Here is an 18,446-nt window from a genome sequence, read left to right on the forward strand (position 1 = left end):
GATACGGTCCTGATTCCACCGTAAACCGCCTGTCTGGTTGAACACGCACCCGCTTCCCTCGAACATGAAGGAGTAACAGAGAAAGGTAATGCTTGCATACTCGCACGCAGAAACCTGTTCCTTCGAAACTTCTTAGTTTTCTTAACAATTATGTTTATTACTTCGAATATTCCATCTAAATGCAATCATATATAGAAAAGCTATCTAAATCAATCGATCATAGAATAACGGTTAATTAAATTTTATATGACCGTTGCATTGTTTGTTTCCTTCTTCCTCTTTCTCTTCCTTTAGTTCTTTCTTCCCCTTCTTTCCTTCATGCTTCTCCACTATCCAACCTCTTCTTCCTCTTTCTCACTTTGTTCGATTTCATCCTCTCCTTTCCTTTTCGCCTATCCTGATCTGGACCCTCTCTGTCTCTTTCTGTCTGGTCTTTCTCTCATTTTTTACTCCCCCCTCTTTTCTATCTCTCATTACTTAGCTGTCAGCACTCTCTATATACAATGCACTTTTTACTCGACTCTGGAGCCATTGTCGCGGGAGGTTGAGATTTCAATGTAGAAAAATACTTTACATGTTCTTCTCATTTCGATCAACATTATCAAAAATAAACACCAAGACCAGACGATTACTCGTTTCTCCGTATGCCGCTCGTTCTTTCGAGGTGTATTCTATGCATTTGCAATTTTAAAATTACAATTTTTTCGTATCGACGTTTTCCTTTCAACATATCAAATGTAATGTTTAAGAGATTCCTCATCGATATTCTATAGTTATCATAAAGTTTGTCATAGAAGAAAGTGTATTCGATGATAATACATGAAGATTCTCTCGGAGAATATTTCCCACGTTAACATTATAAGTGTCTCGAACCGTGAACGATGCATCAGAGAAATTTTCTCAGGAACCATACATGTATGAACAGCCGCATTAAGGCACGAGTAGACCCCCAGCAAGTTGTCTCGTCGAAATACTTGTTTAGGTATGAGAAATTCTCTTTTTTTTCGCAGATAAATAAGGGTGAACCTGTATTGGGACAATAACGCCACAGCAAGCGGAATACTTATACATTTGGGAGAGTCAAATCCCGAAGGGACATGGGGGTCGTTGGACCAAGGCGCTACGTGAATTACCATAATAAAAGATATTTAAATATTACTCCATACTAACCTATACTTTATAGTTTTTTCTCGTCCATTTTTGCAAAATGCCGTAAGCATCATTTTCGCAACTGTATTTCATCTTTTTGGTCGAAGAATGTATAGATGCATGTTCAAAGACCACTGCATCATCTTTTAAAGAAAGGGAAAATAGGTGTATTCCATATTTTAATACGCAATTATAATCAAAGCACAGTGATAATGATATTGGAGTTACGTATTGATCAATTTAGTGGATCATTCAAACATGGGATTTGAATTGCGATTTGAATATATATTGTGTTAATCAATAAACCGGTGTTAATTAAATGAATTAACATTAAAGTCAAAATACACTGCAAAAATAAAGAAAGATTCGATTTTTGAATGAATGTTTAGGCGGGAGTAACCTTCAACGGAAAAAGTATTTCTGTGGCAATTCAAAGAATTAGAAATATTAATTTCACTATCATTTCATTGGAAAGTTTTAAAGATCGCCGAATTTCTCATCGTGTGTACTTGAAACGTATGTGAATGTGCGTTGTGTATGCAATTTTTAGAAAAAAGTTATATCTAACTCGGTATGGAATCGGTGACGTCACAGCCGAAGCAACATGTAGTAGAATATATGACGAAACAGCACGAATGTAAAGGAGGATTGGGTGTGTTTATTCGTTTACCGATGTGTGCCTATTTAGTGCGGTGTGATATTTGAACAAACGTGTTGTCTCGAAGGGGTCCCAAGATCTGTTTTCAAATACTTTACCATTCTGGTGTTCCAACGCAATAATGTCAACACGAAGCTAATAATTTTATCAAAAAATGGAATACTTCGACTCGAAGATGTATTGTCTGGTGATCGTGTGCCTCTGTTGTTTGGGCGTTGTCGGTCAGTATGAATGGCAACCCAGAGATGCATTCGACGAAATTCGTTTAAAAATGGACAAACTCAACGAAGAGAATTGTCCTATTCAGCATCTAGGAGACCTTTATTTACCAGAGGACTCGGTCTCTCATTTGCCCGACATCAAAGATATCAACATTAATCCTGTGTTCCCGAATAGAACCGCTTTGTTACATCTTCATAACATGGCACTTAGTCGATCTTTCTTCTGGAGTTACATTCTACAGTCACGATTCATACGTCCAGCGATCAATGATACGTACGATCCGGGCATGATGTATTATTTCTTGTCGACTGTTGCCGATGTTTCCGCGAATCCGTATATAAATGCTTCGGCTATCTATTTTTCTCCAAACATGTCCTACTCCCCATCCTATAGGGGTTTTTTTAACAAAACCATGCCCAGATTTGCTCCAAGAACATTCAGAGCAGACGATTTCAACGATCCAATACATTTGGAGAGAATATCTACGAGAAACACATTCACTGTGCAAGATCTTGGAGCTTTTCCAAGTGATAGTCTAAGTCACGATTATACAACCGATTATTATCGTATAAATGAATGGTAAGTAAAAGGTTTGGCCAGCAAACTATGAGTAAACCTTTGAAGTATTCAATTCCTCTTATATCATTGGTTGGAAAAATTTAGGTTCAAAAAATGGTTACCGGACAATGTTGAGAAGAGACACGATACCAAAACCACGTACCAAGTTGAAATTCGGTATTCTAATAACACCAATGAAACATTCACATTTCACGGACCACCAGGTACTTGTTGAAAGGAATAGGACAAAGTTAACACAGCTTGAGAGCTGAGATTAAAGAGATTGTCTAATCATTTTTATCAATTCTATATAGGTGCTGACGAATATCCCGGTCCTGTAAAGTGGACAAGACCTTATTTTGATTGTGGTAGGTCAAATCGTTGGCTGGTTGCAGCTGTTGTACCTGTTGCAGATATCTATCCGAGGCACACAGGGTTTAGACACGTGGAATATCCAACGTACTGTCCCAATTAGTGTTTTTTAAATATCAAGTCGTATAAACATTACATTGAGCGTAAACGGCGTGCTTTGTTTTAGATATACCGCTATATCTGTAATAGAGATGGATTTCGACAGAATAGATATAAATCAATGTCCTAGAGGGAAAGGGAATAGTGGACCGAACAGATTCACGAACACCGCAAGATGTAAACCGGAAACGACCGAGGTATTAGGCCCAGCAGAAATTAAGATAGATCGTACTTGTTACTTTTGTAAGAAGTTTCTCAATTTCAATTTGTATTGTACTTGCAGTGTGAACCATTACACGGTTGGGGCTTTCGTAGAGGTGGATATCAATGTAGATGTAAACCAGGTTTTAGACTACCGACTGTAGTACGTCGTCCATATCTCGGAGAAATTGTGGAAAGGGCGACGCAAGAACAGTACTACAATGGATTTGATTGCACTAAGATAGGATGTAAGATATTCATTGTTAATATTCTTGCTATAATACATCACCTGGTCTAACTTTCTGCGTAACAAGGCTCAGCATTTAAATTTTTTTAGGGATTCATAAGATGCCTGTACAATGGGAAAAAGCGAAACCGCACGTTAGAGAAAAATATCTGGAACAGTTTTACCATTATAGAAATTATTCCACAGGTCCAGAAGCTCTGAGATCCGCGAAAACAAATATCGATCAAGCGCTTAAATTTATTTTGAGCATAAATTCACGAACTTGCAAAACGTACGTTTAAACTAATGATGACCTTTTTCGGTGACATTTACAGATAAAAGTTTAAAACATGAAAATTATTGCATTTTACTATGTATGCTTACAGTTACACACTAGAGGAGTTAACATTGCGTGGTGATATAGGTTTTGGCGTTAAAGAATTCTTTGAAAACGAGGCAAAAATGGCGGCACGATTAGCAAATTTCATTAGCGCGTTTTTACAAATTTCGGATCCTCAAGAAGTTTACTCGGGCAAAAGGGTTGCCGACAGACCTCTCACAGAGGATCAAATGATCGGAGAAACTTTGGCTCTGGTTCTTGGGGATACGAAAATATGGGGTGCCGGAACATTTTGGGATCGTAACAAGTTTACGAATAGAACATTTTTCGCTCCGTATGCGTATAAGACTCAGCTAAACACACGAAAATTCAAAGTTGAAGATTTAGCGAGGCTTAACGATACAGGTATAAGAATCATTGTGAAACGCTGGAGTTTATTATTAACATGCTTTATTTCTTACGTCGAACATACTTGCAGACGAAGCCTATACGAAAAAAAGTTACTTCCAAGTATTGAAACAAAGATGGGCGACAAATTTTGACGAGTTGGAGAAGTATTATATGAAAATAAAGATTCGATACAATGAAACTGGGGAATATTTGAAAAAATACGAACATTATCCAAACTCTTACAGGTAAGAATGTAAACAACATTAAGATTTCGTTGCTGTCGGTGTAAATTCTGTATACGAATATTATGTCGAAGCGATGAATTTACCGCTTAGGTACAAAAGTTTGAGTAAAGTATAAAGAGATCTGGTGCATGAGATTGGGAAGCAAGAGAAAATTTATTTCCCAAATAGGATTTATTTTAATGTGTGGGAACACGTATCGTCTGTACAGGGCAGCAAACCTGAATCACGGTCACTGGACAACTCCGTATTTCGATTGTAACGGAAAAGTGAAGAAATGGGTAATTACCTATGCATCCCCATTTTTCGGTTGGGACAGTCTGAAAGAGAAACTGGAATTCAAGTAAGTATCCCTATTTACACGGACAACTGAACGGGGTAGTAGTATGTGCATGAGGAATCGAATTGCGAGATGGTCTACGGGGATAGAGAACCAGTTTCGTTATGAAGAAAGACGAGGAGCGAGATTGCATTTTATATTAAAATCCTTACAGAGGCGTTGTGGCTGTTACTATGGACCTGCTTCAGCTTGACATTAACCAATGCGACGATGTGTTCTACGCGCCAAATGCATTTAAGGGTACCCACAAATGCGACAAAAAAACGTCATACGTAAGATATTGTGTTTTGCCTAAACTAGTGTTCGCTTAACTGATTCGGTTTTACGTTAATGGCACCGTCCTGGCGAAAGGAAAGTTGTAAAAACTCATTCTTTTTTTTTTTTTTTTGGCCTATACATAGTGCACACCTATTCTTGGCAGAGGTTTTGAAACAGGTGGCTACAAATGTGAATGCAAACAAGGTTTTGAATATCCATTTGAAGATTTGATCACGTATTATGATGGTCAATTGGTAGAAGCTGAATTTAGTAATCTAGTTAACGACCAAGAAACAAGGCAAGTAAAATCATTACCTAGTAAAAATGTTGCTCATTCGAAAACTGTTTGTCAGATTAATTTAGTCAATAATGAAAGTCAATTGTCTGTTTTATAGGTACGATATGTTCAAATGCCGGCTAGCTGGTGCGTCGACGAGCGATGTTAGCTGGGTACTGTTACTTGCAACGGCAATGTTGTATTATTTGGTTAGGCGTTAATAGAATAAGTTATCGCGGTCGATACAATTTACAGAGTACGTTATAGTAGATATATCATTACAATACAATTCCGTCCGCTCGATACGCTTACGGTAGACTAGAAGCAGTAGGATCCGTCCAATTTACGTACATACGAATTGTCAAGTTTAATTTCTTAAGATTATAGTACTACGTTGAAACTCGGGGTGAGTAAACGTTAAGAAGGATACAGATTTTTCGTTAAACATGCCCTATCGCGCGAGTTTGAAAAGAAATTGAGGGAACCAAATAGTTCATGCTCTTGAACTATTTTTTTTTATCACTTGAAAAAATTACCTGTAAGATAGTTAGCGAAAAAGAATCAGTATCGCTTTTTTCTTTCACATCAGACGAATTTAGTATAAGGAACTTTATTAATTGCAAATGATTTAAAAATACGATATGCGAGTTTAAACCAGATGTGCTGTATATACAGAAATTCTACATAACATTTTTAATCGTAGTTGATTTCATTTTAGTAAATCACTGTAAAATTCTTGTAAACGTACATTGTCGTCATTGATGTCGGTGCTGTAACATACATATTGTTGTTACAGTTTGTTTTAAGCGCATTTTGTACTTTTTATATTTTGATAATATATTGATGTACAGACATGTAAAACTGTTTCCTGTTAATTCCCTTAATCACAACTTTTCTTGAGCATTGCAAAATTAGAAACATATACTAATATCAGAAATATTAATACCCTCAAACTTGAGTTTCAACGAATCGATATGAAAAATATAAAAGTATACAGTTGGATAGTAACTAAGGTTGTATTTAGATTGTACATATGTATATTTATATTATATATTTTAAACGAATATTGTTCGCTGACTACTTGTAGGTTGCGGTAACATACGTTATGCAAGGTAACTTGGACATAGGATTACAGGAACATTTGTACTGTGAAGAATGGGAAATATTTGTTTTGGGCCATTACTCTTTTTTGTGTAGAAAATGATATTTTATAAATCTACTGCCTTGTGTTAGTTGTGCACCTTCATTAACAAAATGGCAGGCAAAGAGGAGTAAGTTCCGTGGTTGTACCTTGAGTGCAAATCGCATGAACATTGCTGAATATAAGCATAAGGCTGAAAAAAAATTGGTATGACTACTTAGAAAAGGAACAATGTGCTTACAAATATGTAATTACATAATAATTTGTTGGTATACTTCTTTGGTATCATACCGAAATGAACATTTGTTATATTTTATATCCGATTCAAAGCTCAAGTATTGCAATTTTATTTGATTGAAGGATACTTTAATTAATTAAAAGTTCAGACTGTTAGACCATCTAAAGAATAACACTTCTATGAACACTGCCTACTATGTACAGTGTATACATAAATTGTAAAAAAAGAGATGCGAATCGGACAGCTATTTGAATATCTTTCAAGACTACGTATTCTGACGTATTTTATTTAAGAAAATGACCTTCGAAAAGCTGTCATTCAGATTAGAAAATAATAAATTGGCACACTAACCAAGTGTCATTTTTCCACTAATATATTGTGGATCTCTTTGTATATCGGCGATCGCAGCGATTGGAATACCCCAGTTAGCTACAGGTCCCCAAAAATGTGTGCTAAAACAAAACAACGATTTTCATATGTTCAAACCACTTTTAATGAAATAAAATACGTGTCGGTACGCTGTGATCAACGAAACCGTGTGAATACGAGCATATACACGTGATGAATATGGGCTTATACGGCTTGCCTCATTAAATACTCTCGTGTTTCTTTGCTTGAGAGAATTTTCCTAACACGATTCATTTTGAGAGATTTAGTCTACTTCTTGTCTTCCTTTTCGAAGAATCGATTATCCTTAAAGTAAGGTACGCGGTCGATTGGGAAATATATGCAGGCGAATTAGAAGAAACTACAAGTAACGGTCTTATGTTACATAAACATAAATGATCAGTAGGACAAACATTTCTCAATTGGATAAAAAATATTTAATAAACGTTTCATTTCAAGCATCGAAGTGTTTGAAAAGGATCATTTTTGAATAAGAGGTATGTAATTTTTGCCCGTGCACCTGCATCTTTTAGGGATTTTTTCACCGTGATAAATGTTTTTCTATCGAGCATACGTATGTTTTGTCGGTTCAATTTAAAGGATAGACCCCATCTCACCAACAGAAAACGGCGGTACATCACATCTGATAAATCTTTCATCATTGGTCAATTTGCGGTGGACAAGAATATACCCCGATATACCCATTCGCAATAAAACTCATTCTTTCAATTAAAATACCATATTAAATGCCTGTACTTTCGAATAATAAAATATTTTACTAAAATTATTTCTTCTTAAATTATAAGAATCATCAAGTGAAATTTGTAGAAGACCGATTTTGAGTAACCGAAATGAATGGGTGATCTGTTTCAGCGAATACTCTATCATATCGCGCCACGTTCCTGAAAATATATATAACAACGTGGTTAAATATATAATAACAGGATTTTACCGTGCAAGAAGGTTCACTTTTCCATTGACCAGAGCATAGATTCAGCAGCAGCAGGTAGGCAGGCTAGACAATATCTAAATATATATGTATGATAACCGTTAGCAGTCATAAAGCGCGCGACAATTTGAAATCTGTTAACATTGAGGGACAATTTTTTGTAATATAAATTACTCAGTATTCGTTACATAATGATTTTTCTGGGTTAATATCTCGCTGTTTCAACTGGCAGTCTTAAAAAAAAATATATTTACAGACATATTATTCAATCGATATTCATTGTAATTGCAATATGTTATTTTTGCACATTAAAAAATTGATTCCCTTAACAATGTACGAAATAATAATATTGAACACGTAAGCACTGGATGTAATTTTAATTTAAAGTAATTATTGAATGTATATACAAAATTTGATATATTAAACTGCCTTACAGTACGAATACGTCTTTCTTTTTTCGCTTTCATAACGTAATTACAAAAGCAGAAAAAAAGATGTTACAAAATGTACAACTATATAATTCAAAATCACTTTCCTTTCGCGTATAGATTAACAGATCTCTATATTATAATTGCAATTGCAGTAGACATATTCTGTAAAATAATCGAACGAAGCAAGAACTTTTGCTTGCGGTGATGTTAAAATTTATTAGTCGTGTCGTGTCGAGCCGAGCATAATTTAGCGCGAACTTAAAATCAACGGAGGAGACGTATGTACCTTTACAATTGTTCTTGGGGATAATATTTTGAAAGTACCGTTATTATGTACATGCATATTCCATGATATAAAAATATTTTATTTTCAGTACGCGGGTGGTGAGCGATATCGACTAATCGATCATCAGTATTATCGAGTTTAACACGTTGTCTGCCTGTCGTTTGAAAAAACTTCGTAGCAACAGGAGTAATTTTTTTTTCTCCGTAGATTCGAAAAGCTTCGATCATTCTACACACGCGCTATTTAACGTAAATAATATAATATGGTACCATTTTTGTTTTTGTACCAAGTCTTCAGCCTTATAATAAGCACGGTTTCTCTACTTTTGTACATCATTCTTTCGAAACCTATTGCCCTGTACAGAAAGTCATTTTAAAGGCACGCAACGTGTTAACAGAGAGTTAAGGAACACTTATTCGTATCGCTGTACAGATCGTTGTAATACAAAATATTATCGGTCAATTTTAATTGTTCACTAATACGCCAACGAATTGAAATCGATTCGGAGGAAGCACTTGGAAAACCCCATAATGATCCAGAAGTGGATATGTAAGGCCGCGGAGCAACGATTCACGTGTATATTCGTATCGTTTCACGATCGATTTGTTTTTCATTCCGACGTCCCTGTTACAAATAACAATGATAACTAGCTCAACAATTTCTATTAGCCATTCTTCTTGTGCCATTCTCTCGCACACAATCTATCAACTAAAATTACACATGCAAAATTATGTATACAAAGAATAAGATTAGCAATTACAGTATTACAAGGGTTATTTTTTTACGATAACAAGTGTGAATCCCTTTGGTATTCATTATTTGCTCGCTTGTTCTTCCAGTAAGTAATTTATTTCGTGCTAGACAAAGAATAGATACAACGAAGAGTCCTAAGAGTTGCTCGGTTATCAACGTTCAGCCAGAAGGAATCGCAGTTGGAGGTAAGCTCGAACGTTGTCATGCTTGTGTTGAGTAACGAGCAAATGATTTTTTATCATAGTCGGGCGACAAAAATTCTTTTCGATGCATCAGTGTGTATGTGTCTGTGTGTATCTCTCTCTTATGCAATTATGTATATGAAACCGATGGAAAAAGACGAAACGGTAATTACAATAGCAACATAGACGAAAAACGGGACATTTCTGATTTTTGTTTCAAATTATCGACAAATTGCTGGTGATCCAGGTTAAAAGTATATGAACAAACGAACGATAATAAAAAGACGGACAGATTTGTACATGTGTGGATCTACAATCGATACGTTCAATCGTAAGAATAAAGATTAACAAAGCCATTAGGCGATCGATTTTGTTTAGTTCAGAATTGAAACTAATTTAAATAAAACTAGTCGATCGAATGGAAGGAGAACAGAAGATGAAGAAGAAGAGGAAGATAAAGAAGGGGGTTTTATATTACAAATGTACCATTATATGGATGACACACACGACGGTGTATCGTGTTACCGTTTCGTCTTGTACAACCTTACATGCCTGTTCATGTCAATTTCGACATTCACCATTGTAAATGTTACGATCAACAGATTTTTATTAATTCCTTTGGCTGCGACCATCCATGGAAAAACCTTAGTGGTCATGAAGTAACTGTCTACGAAACGATAAAAACTCTTTTAACAGAAAGTCTGAATAAAACGATTGTTTGTTACATTAGTCATTCGCAGTTTTCTTTTCTTCAGACAAATTATAGTAACGATTTCTCTGTGCAATTAATCTCTTTAAACCCGTTTGTCTTTTCGGATTTTCTAAATGATGCAAGTGATATACAAAACGCAGACTGTATACGACGCGACAATAGATCGATAACATGTCTTAAACGTACAAAATCTTGAAGAGAGAGAGTGTGTGTCTGTGTGTGTGTGTATATGCGTGAGTGTGTGAGTGAGTGAGTGATAGAGAGAGAGAGAGAGAGAGAGAGAGAGAGAGAGAGAGAGAGAGAGAGAGAGAGAAACAAAGGTTGACGATTAAAAGCTGCATAAAATATACAATGAACACATTACATCCATTCAAGTATTTATACAGTAATAATTAATAATATAGTACTAATCATATGCAGTAGCATTTAATGTAAAAAGGAAAAAAAAGGAAAAAAAAAAGAAGAAAAAAAAGAGTATAATAATAAAAGAAGTTTAAATAAGGTCAATACATTTAAAAGCCACATATTATTCTAATTATCTGCAATATCACAGTACTTGCTGAAACATACAAACTTCTGTTTCCGAAAGGCACGTAAGCCAATTCCAACGAGAATGGCAAGCACAATAATCATTTCATCGACAGAATATTGGCCGGCCATCCGATCATTTAGTCTCTTTCCCCTCGATCGACCATTTATGCTCATGTACTTGTATTCGAGATTATATATACGTCTCGTATGTTAAAAAAAAAAAACAACGAATTGGGGAACTGTGTGTTTTCGAAACATCATCGTATATCTTCAATGAAAGATTGCGAACTTAAAAAAGAAAAGCTATCTTAACTTGAAGCTACACCGCCGTCACGTTGTAACAATAAAATCGTAGAAATTGCATCATAAACGCACGGATAAATGCCCATAAATTTGAATTTCGCGATTACGTGTAATTTCTGTCCTGCCCATCGGTCGATTTTCAATCGATTCGATGCCGAAAAAAATACTTCTTCTCCGGTAAATCTGTAATCCCAATGTGTGTGTATACATATGTATCACCGACCGTGAAATAAACGACAGGGGTGATAGGATATCAAGAAATGGGGAGATGCGGGGAAGGGGAAGGGTTTGAGTAACAGCAGAAATGAAAATTGAAGAGTAAGTAGAGAACAGATAGAAGTGAACAAAACGCACGGACGTACACATTATCAGAACTAAGGAACAATCGCGAGGGTTATTTCGTTCTTTTTCGGTCGCGCAATAACCTTTATATAGTACGGTATACGTGGTGTTCACCGAAGGCCATTCTCACGAATATTTAAAAATCTATTTCCCACGGTACCATCACAACACGGTTTCCGCCGTTTCAACCTACATATATATCTCGCGATTCAAAATTATATTCGAACCGAAATCCCGTTCGAACGATATTTACAAATAAAATGAAACGTCACGATCGAGCACGGAACAAACCGCGCGCGGTTTCGTTATGTATTATGTTAAAAGCATCGTCTCTTGGAGACACGCGAGGCGAAACATCAAGGGGGGATCTACTAGTGTCACACGTAAACGGGCCCTTGATTGTCGTTATCGTCTAAGCTTATTCGACTAGGATACGCAGGACCGCCACCGTCGTCGAAGAACCGTCTGAACGTGAACTCGAAGAAACCGTGAAACGGTTTACCGTTGTCCAACAGCTCGTCCGACTTGTTCGAGTCCGATGAACCGCTGTTACGTAATTTATCGGGATCCACCGGATCGAAGTTGCTCGTGTCGGTCGGATACTGTATACGCGGTATGTGCGGGGCCACTTGACGGCGTAGACCCTTCTCGAAATCGATACTGCCGAAAAACGGATGGCTTTTCACCTCGTCCGCGTTCTTGCCCAGCCGACGATCCGCCCCCACGCACAACTTCAGTATTAAATCCATCCCTTCCGCCGACAGATTCGCCTGTTTCGGTATATGCAATGTCGTCTCCCAATTGATCACCTGAAAAATCATTTCGTAAATCAGGTTTTCCCACAATTCGATCCAACACCGGATCAAGGGGTGCTGTAGCCCCGGGCTCTACACTCCAGGAGGGCCCCGTTCTGTACCTTCCATTTTCTTATGATTAAAAGGTATTTAATCTTATTTAAAATAAATTTCAATTTTTGAAGATTTATGTATTTTGTTGTGCTGTATTACAAAAATTCCACGCTCCCCCTGCTTTTCAACCAAGGGGGTCCCACGTATCTCAAAAACTTTTAAAAAAGGTTAAAAATATCTGCGCTCACCTTGTATTGCGTCTCGGCTGGTGTGTTGGCAAGGAACGGCGGTGAACCGACCAACATTTCGTACAAAATCACACCGACACTCCACCAGTCGCACAACTGCGTATACCCTGTCCTTTGCAGCACTTCAGGCGCGATGTAGTTCGGCGTGCCGACCAACGAGTGGGCCAAACATCTCTGGTGTTCCCTGTGCCTTCTACGTTCCAACGGTTTCAACTGTATGCAACGACACTCGTTGTTCCAGTCGTCGGCGGGATCCATAGAGTCTTGTTTCCCGTGACCTGTTCCCGTGATGAATGAATATTATTATTCTATATCCGTACAGATCAGGACGTATAACCGAATTTCGAAAAACTATCAAAATACACTGGACTCTTGCTACATTGCCGTGCCAGGCCCTAAACCTGTACACGTACGCCTCGGCTGCGTCAATATATCAAGAATTCGCTGTATCACACGTTTCTCATACATTCAGACAGATCCCTTTTATACGAAATAAAAACAATTAATTTCGTTAGGGTACAATTTACGCCTCATACAGCAATAGAGCATATTTAGCAAAGATAACCTAACAGATCTTCCAAGATGCGATCTTGCGATGCTTACCGTTCTGTTGATAATACTTGGAGTTGTGGGTCCAGCGAAAACCCGTGCACAGTCCGAAATCGGTCAGCTTTATATGACCGTCCCGATCGATCAATATATTGTCCGGTTTAATGTCCCTGTGAATAAACCCCATCTTATGAACACTCTCCACCGCGCAGGTCAGCTCAGCAATATAGAATCGCGCCAATGGTTCCTTGAATATACCGAACTTGATCAGCAACGACATCAGATCGCCGCCCGGTATGTAATCCATCACGAAATACAAGTTGTCCTTGTCTTGAAACGAATAATAAAGCTTCACCACCCATTCGTTGTCGGCCTCCGCTAATATATCCCTTTCGGCTTTAACGTGCGCCACTTGGTTCCGATTCAAGACGTCCGCTTTCCTTAACGTTTTCATCGCGTAAAATTGATTGGTGTCGAGCTTCCGGACCAGCGTCACCTCGCCGAACGCGCCGACGCCGATCGGTTTGATTTTCGTGAACATCGATTTGTCCATTTTCGCACGTTTCAATCGTATGTAATTTGACTCCTTCTGCGACAACATTTTCCGCATTTGACACTGGGCCTCGGCGCTGAGACCGATTTTCGCCATCTCGGTCTCCAGCTGAAGCCGACGATACAAACGTTGTTTATGGGACTTGAGCACGTTCTCGACATGCTGTTCCATGAAGAATTTGAACGCCTGCGGTGAATAGTTCCGAACCTTACAATCCCTTCGTTCCTCCTCTTTCTCCTTGCTCATGTGCTTGCGCTCCGGTATCGGGGACTGATGCTTGATCTTGTACGACGAAGGCGCCCCGCTACCTGCTCCTCCTTTTGCTCCGTTGCTGTCTGACGGATGGTTATTGTTGTTATTGATGTTGCTGTTTGCAGCAGTGCTGGCCGCGGCTGCGGTGCTGGTGGTCGTTGTGGTGACGGTGGTGCTACTGGTACAGACGGTGCTGGTTGCAATGTTACTGCTGTTGTTGTTGCAACTGTTGTTACTGTTGCAGTTGTTGTTGTTGTTGCCGCTGTTATTGCAACCGCCGGTGTTGTTGACGTTATTGTTGGTACCGTTATTGTTACCCCTACCGGGTAGAGACGGGGTTTCTATCGGATGCTGCTGACAATTGTCCGCCGGTGAATATTTTCTTTGTAACGGAGGATGATGCGCAACGGGGGACGACCGAAGTGTCGTGCTGTTCTCCATCGTAGACATTCCACTGGGATCGTCGGTGGCCGGTGTGCCGTACGGTGGCGGTGGAAGCGGATGATGCATACCTCGTTGAGCCGCTAACGCTTGCATCGTCGTCGCGTAACTTGGCGGTTCTGTGGTCGGTACTCCCACCGAGACGCCAACGTTAATGGAGCTACCGGACGTAGTTCCAACGTTATTCACCGGTGGATACGCAGGTGGCGGTGGCTGTTGCGAGGTTTGTTGCTGCTGCTGTTGCACCACCTGGTGCTGTTGCTGTTGCGACTGTTGCTGCTGTTGTTGTTGTTGTTGCTGTTGCGGTTGTTGTTGCTGTTTTTGTTGGATCGACGACGCGTATGACGGCGGAGGCGGTGGTGTGTTGCTAGTGGTGGAGATCGGTTGCGGCGAGGTCGGCGCGATCGCAGTTTGCAACACGGGTTTCTGTACCTGTGTACTCTTCACGGACTGCATGATTATCGGCGGCTGCGTCTTGGCCTGCCGCGCGCCCCAAGCCTGTAACGGAGTCGGTCTGGCCATAGAAGCCTGCGTACTCGGCGATATAGCGGATACCGTAATAGGGCTTGGTGATCCAGCGGACGTAGGACCGGAATAGATTCCGGACGATGGACTTTTTCGATAATCTTGCTGTGACTGCGTGGGGCTCTGCCTGTTTTGTATAGAGACACTGTAAGATGGCGGTTGTACCGGTCCGGTCGACGAAGAAGATACTATAGGATACGGAGGTGGTGGTTCAACTTGAGGATTAGAGTTGTTATTACCCGTTTGATATATACTGAGTGCCTGCATTTGTTGGGAGAGTTGCTGCTGTACTTGCGGCCCGTTTTGAACGATCATCGGTTGACGACTGTTCGAATTATTGTTTGAACTTGCCACCGGACTCGTGCCCCTTTGAGGAAGATTGACCGACGTCGAGATAGGTCCGGTATTACCAGGTGTGGTAGGAGGTGGTCGCGTAGGTACCACCGGCGCCGGTGACATACGTTTCAGCATTTGCTGCATATTGGATGGCACGTTCGGTTGATTGTACGGAACGTGAGGGGGTGGCGGCGGCGGAGGTGTAGAACTGCATCTCGGGGGCGGCGGAGGCGGCGGTTCTCGTTCGACGAAATTACTCGGAGAATACTGACGACTCAATTGCGGGTGCGGACTGAGCTCCGTCAAACGGGGGCTATCGGAACGTGAGCTTCCAGCACCACTGTCCAATGCGGGGCTGCCACGTTGTAAACTCAATTCTCTTTCTAAACTAGGTTTCCTTATAAGCTTCGTGTTTAGTTTACCAAGTCCGTTCAGAGATTCTCCTTGTGCTTGTTTTAAACATTCTACAGCTGCATCTAACCGCCAACCGGCTAATTTCAGGGCTCGCACTGCAATTTCCTGTGGATCAGACATAATTTGTATGTTCCATTAATATTATTCCCCCTATTCAACGAAACGATCGAGATATCTCTTTTATGAAATTTAAATTTACAACTCACGTACCTCGGAATAACCCATCGTCAACAACTGTGCCAATAACTGTCGTTGATCGGATTTATCGATAGTAGAACCAGACGCTCCGGAAAGACCGCTAAGACCAGAGGCAGAACTAATGCCGCTGGTGGTGGATAATGTAGATATAGTACTTGCAGCACTGGAACCCACTTCGCTTGCCCCTCCGATATTTGCAAAAGGCAGCAATGAATTACGAATCTCGGCTAACGCCTTCTGATGGTATCCAGAGCCACGTGTGCTCGATTTACTAACTGCGGGTGGATTCATAGTGACCCATGCTAGGCCCTCTGAGACCTAGCTTTAATCCGGCTGTGACATATATATGTATATATATATATACACACACAAGCGCACATACATACATCTAAAACATAATATTACATTATACTCTTAGAACATTGTCACTCTTATATGATACATTTCTATCATGCTTTCCAGAAAATCATTCACAGCTGTTACTATTTCCAAAAAAAGATATAAAACTATAGCTGTATATATATATATATATAAAGATGATGTTGTCCTTGTATCAAATAAATTATGGTGGACATGAGAATGTTTCTATAGCAGTATCAACAAAATATTAGAATAGAATGCTTACTGAACCAGCTTGACGTTAATGAGTCTTTTTGCAGTGTCTTTGTGGCGGTTGTATGGTATGCCATGCACAACAAACGCATCGATTCGTACCACTAATGCCACTGAACATTGCTAATCATAATACTATATACGATCCAAATTCTTGTCATTGGATACAGTCTCAAAATTGTATCGATTTGAGTGTGCTACAGGCCCCAAAATGCATTGTTAATTATACTAGAGGTTTCAGCTATTGCACAAAATTCTTTTGGTTTGCCCATCATTTTATGCACATATATACATATATATACATCTGTATATATATAAATATATATATACACAGGCGCACGCGCGCGCATACACATACGAATATATTTATTATACATACATACGCACGCACTCGCGCGCGTGCACACAGAGACACATGTATACGATCTATGTATATGCATATGTATATGTATATATAATTTCGAAGCTTCTTTTATCGTTTAAAATAGATTCGTATGTATTCTCACAAACGATCCTCTGTATCTTTGTGCATGATGTTAAGATCGATCTGTAATCTAACCTATTCATTAGATATATAACCGATCGATCCAGAATGGCTTTTGTTTGTAGAATAAGCTATGTTAACACACTTTCTCCAATAACGGCAAATCATTGGCGAAGAAATGTCTTCATATAAGTTCGAACGATGCAACAATCGGGAGAGAACGACTTCAAAGCATATTCTATTTTCACGTTTCCACAGAATCCATGTGACGAAGGTAACGTGTACGTAGAACTTTTGCTTCACTATTTCTCCTTAAAATCAATTTTACGGTATTTCAATACACAGACTTAATTATATCAGCAACAACAAAGAAAGATACAGCCGTAAATTACTAAAGTAACTGGCAGCCATTTTGAAGTGCCACATTCCTACACCGACTTGACACTCTTTTTCGTAATTTACGGTGTACACAGAGCTCGTGCGCGAAAAAACAAATTGATCCTCGTAATTGATATTGTAATACTTTTTACGAATAACATTTCTAATTCGTTGAGAAAGGCGAGCTATAATTTTCAGAGAGGTACGTTCGAAAGACAGATCGACCAAGCATTTCTTCGGCGATTTGCAGCTGTCTCTTTATACCAAATGGATATCAACATTGTACTAATCGCTTCTATCCTACTGTCAATGAAACTATTCGCATTTTCTAGCCAACATTCAACAAGGTTCGATTTTATTTAAACTTTCATCTTATTGTTAACAATCTCGTCTTGAATATTCCTTGTTGTTACTTATTTCATGATTGTAATAATTCAGACATGCTGAAACAATTTGAAAATAAAGAAGAAGAAAAAGAATGAAATGACGTAGCAAATAAACATAAAAATAACTTTCTATTCGGAAAATATTGCTAGCGTTTTTTCTCGTTTTGACCATTACAGCAATCTGATCAAATAAGTGATTTTTCAGTCGAGTTCAGTGTTAAGGGTGACACACGTCGACAGTCTTGTCGTAAGCACAAAACTATCCAAGTTACCCCTCTATTCCCTTTATTGTTATCCAATTTACTTGCAATTGTATGGGGTTCAATGTCAAATCAGATTCAAGAGAACTAAAAAACAGATCAATATTTATGTGTAATTAAAGGTTAAAATCTTTTATAATAAATCTATGTTTCCGTAGTACATAGAAAGTATAATATTAAGATTAATACAGATTTTATCTTTAACGATTTTTTTGCCCAAGCAAATATTTTTTTCGCATTTATGTTTTGACAACATACTTTTCTTTGTATGTATAACTACTAGAAGTAGGAAATTATACACACGTATGTACTAATGAAATTAAATAAATCGTAATAAAAAATGAGATAATACAAATCTTTTGAAAGTGTGTATGT

General features: G+C 38.7%; 3 protein-coding genes across 3 annotated transcripts; 1 reads left to right on the forward strand and 2 right to left on the reverse strand.

Annotated features, from left to right (window-relative positions):
• The first annotated feature begins 1,926 nt into the window (after positions 1-1,926).
• On the forward strand, positions 1,927-5,848 carry LOC107187191. Its single transcript, XM_015575210.1, has 12 exons — positions 1,927-2,608; positions 2,693-2,811; positions 2,902-3,046; positions 3,126-3,255; positions 3,342-3,507; positions 3,597-3,777; positions 3,872-4,230; positions 4,304-4,460; positions 4,669-4,800; positions 4,952-5,069; positions 5,199-5,353; positions 5,451-5,848. Exons 1-12 carry the CDS (start codon positions 1,962-1,964, stop codon positions 5,551-5,553), a joined length of 2,412 nt encoding a protein of 803 aa, XP_015430696.1. The 5' UTR covers positions 1,927-1,961; the 3' UTR covers positions 5,554-5,848.
• A 504-nt stretch (positions 5,849-6,352) lies between these two features.
• On the reverse strand, positions 6,353-7,468 carry LOC107187190 (mitochondrial pyruvate carrier 1). The gene is made up of 3 exons (XM_015575208.1): positions 7,298-7,468; positions 7,063-7,163; positions 6,353-6,666 (listed from the first exon to the last, which is right to left on the reverse strand). Exons 1-3 carry the CDS (start codon positions 7,351-7,353, stop codon positions 6,512-6,514), a joined length of 312 nt encoding a protein of 103 aa, XP_015430694.1. The 5' UTR covers positions 7,354-7,468; the 3' UTR covers positions 6,353-6,511.
• Positions 7,469-11,954: 4,486 nt separating this feature from the next.
• Positions 11,955-16,316, reverse strand: LOC107187308 (serine/threonine-protein kinase Warts). The gene is made up of 4 exons (XM_015575379.1): positions 15,964-16,316; positions 13,287-15,858; positions 12,684-12,961; positions 11,955-12,396 (listed from the first exon to the last, which is right to left on the reverse strand). Exons 1-4 carry the CDS (start codon positions 16,240-16,242, stop codon positions 11,965-11,967), a joined length of 3,561 nt encoding a protein of 1,186 aa, XP_015430865.1. The 5' UTR covers positions 16,243-16,316; the 3' UTR covers positions 11,955-11,964.
• Between the last annotated feature and the right edge of the window lie 2,130 nt (positions 16,317-18,446).

The sequence above is a fragment of the Dufourea novaeangliae genome, unplaced genomic scaffold (genome assembly GCF_001272555.1).
Source record: "Dufourea novaeangliae isolate 0120121106 unplaced genomic scaffold, ASM127255v1 scaffold99, whole genome shotgun sequence".
Classification (NCBI taxonomy): domain Eukaryota; kingdom Metazoa; phylum Arthropoda; class Insecta; order Hymenoptera; family Halictidae; genus Dufourea; species Dufourea novaeangliae.

What these genes read in the sequence shown, in the direction of transcription:
- LOC107187191 (XM_015575210.1), top strand. Translation starts at nt 1,962, where the DNA reads ATGGAATACTTCGACTCGAAGATGTATTGTCTGGTGATCGTGTGCCTC. An exon ending in AGACACGTGGAATATCCAAC is followed by an intron (nt 3,047 to 3,125) that starts GTACTGTCCCAA and finishes GCTTTGTTTTAG; the next exon opens with ATATACCGCTATATCTGTAA. An exon ending in GCGACAAAAAAACGTCATAC is followed by an intron (nt 5,070 to 5,198) that starts GTAAGATATTGT and finishes GCCTATACATAG; the next exon opens with TGCACACCTATTCTTGGCAG.
- LOC107187190 (XM_015575208.1), bottom strand. Translation starts at nt 7,353, where the DNA reads ATGAATCGTGTTAGGAAAATTCTCTCAAGCAAAGAAACACGAGAGTAT. An exon ending in ACACGAGAGTATTTAATGAG is followed by an intron (nt 7,164 to 7,297) that starts GCAAGCCGTATA and finishes GTTTTGTTTTAG; the next exon opens with CACACATTTTTGGGGACCTG. An exon ending in TAGTGGAAAAATGACACTTG is followed by an intron (nt 6,667 to 7,062) that starts GTTAGTGTGCCA and finishes ATTTTTTTTCAG; the next exon opens with CCTTATGCTTATATTCAGCA.
- LOC107187308 (XM_015575379.1), bottom strand. Translation starts at nt 16,242, where the DNA reads ATGAATCCACCCGCAGTTAGTAAATCGAGCACACGTGGCTCTGGATAC. An exon ending in CAAGTATTATCAACAGAACG is followed by an intron (nt 12,962 to 13,286) that starts GTAAGCATCGCA and finishes TCACGGGAACAG; the next exon opens with GTCACGGGAAACAAGACTCT. An exon ending in CAGCCGAGACGCAATACAAG is followed by an intron (nt 12,397 to 12,683) that starts GTGAGCGCAGAT and finishes ATGATTTTTCAG; the next exon opens with GTGATCAATTGGGAGACGAC.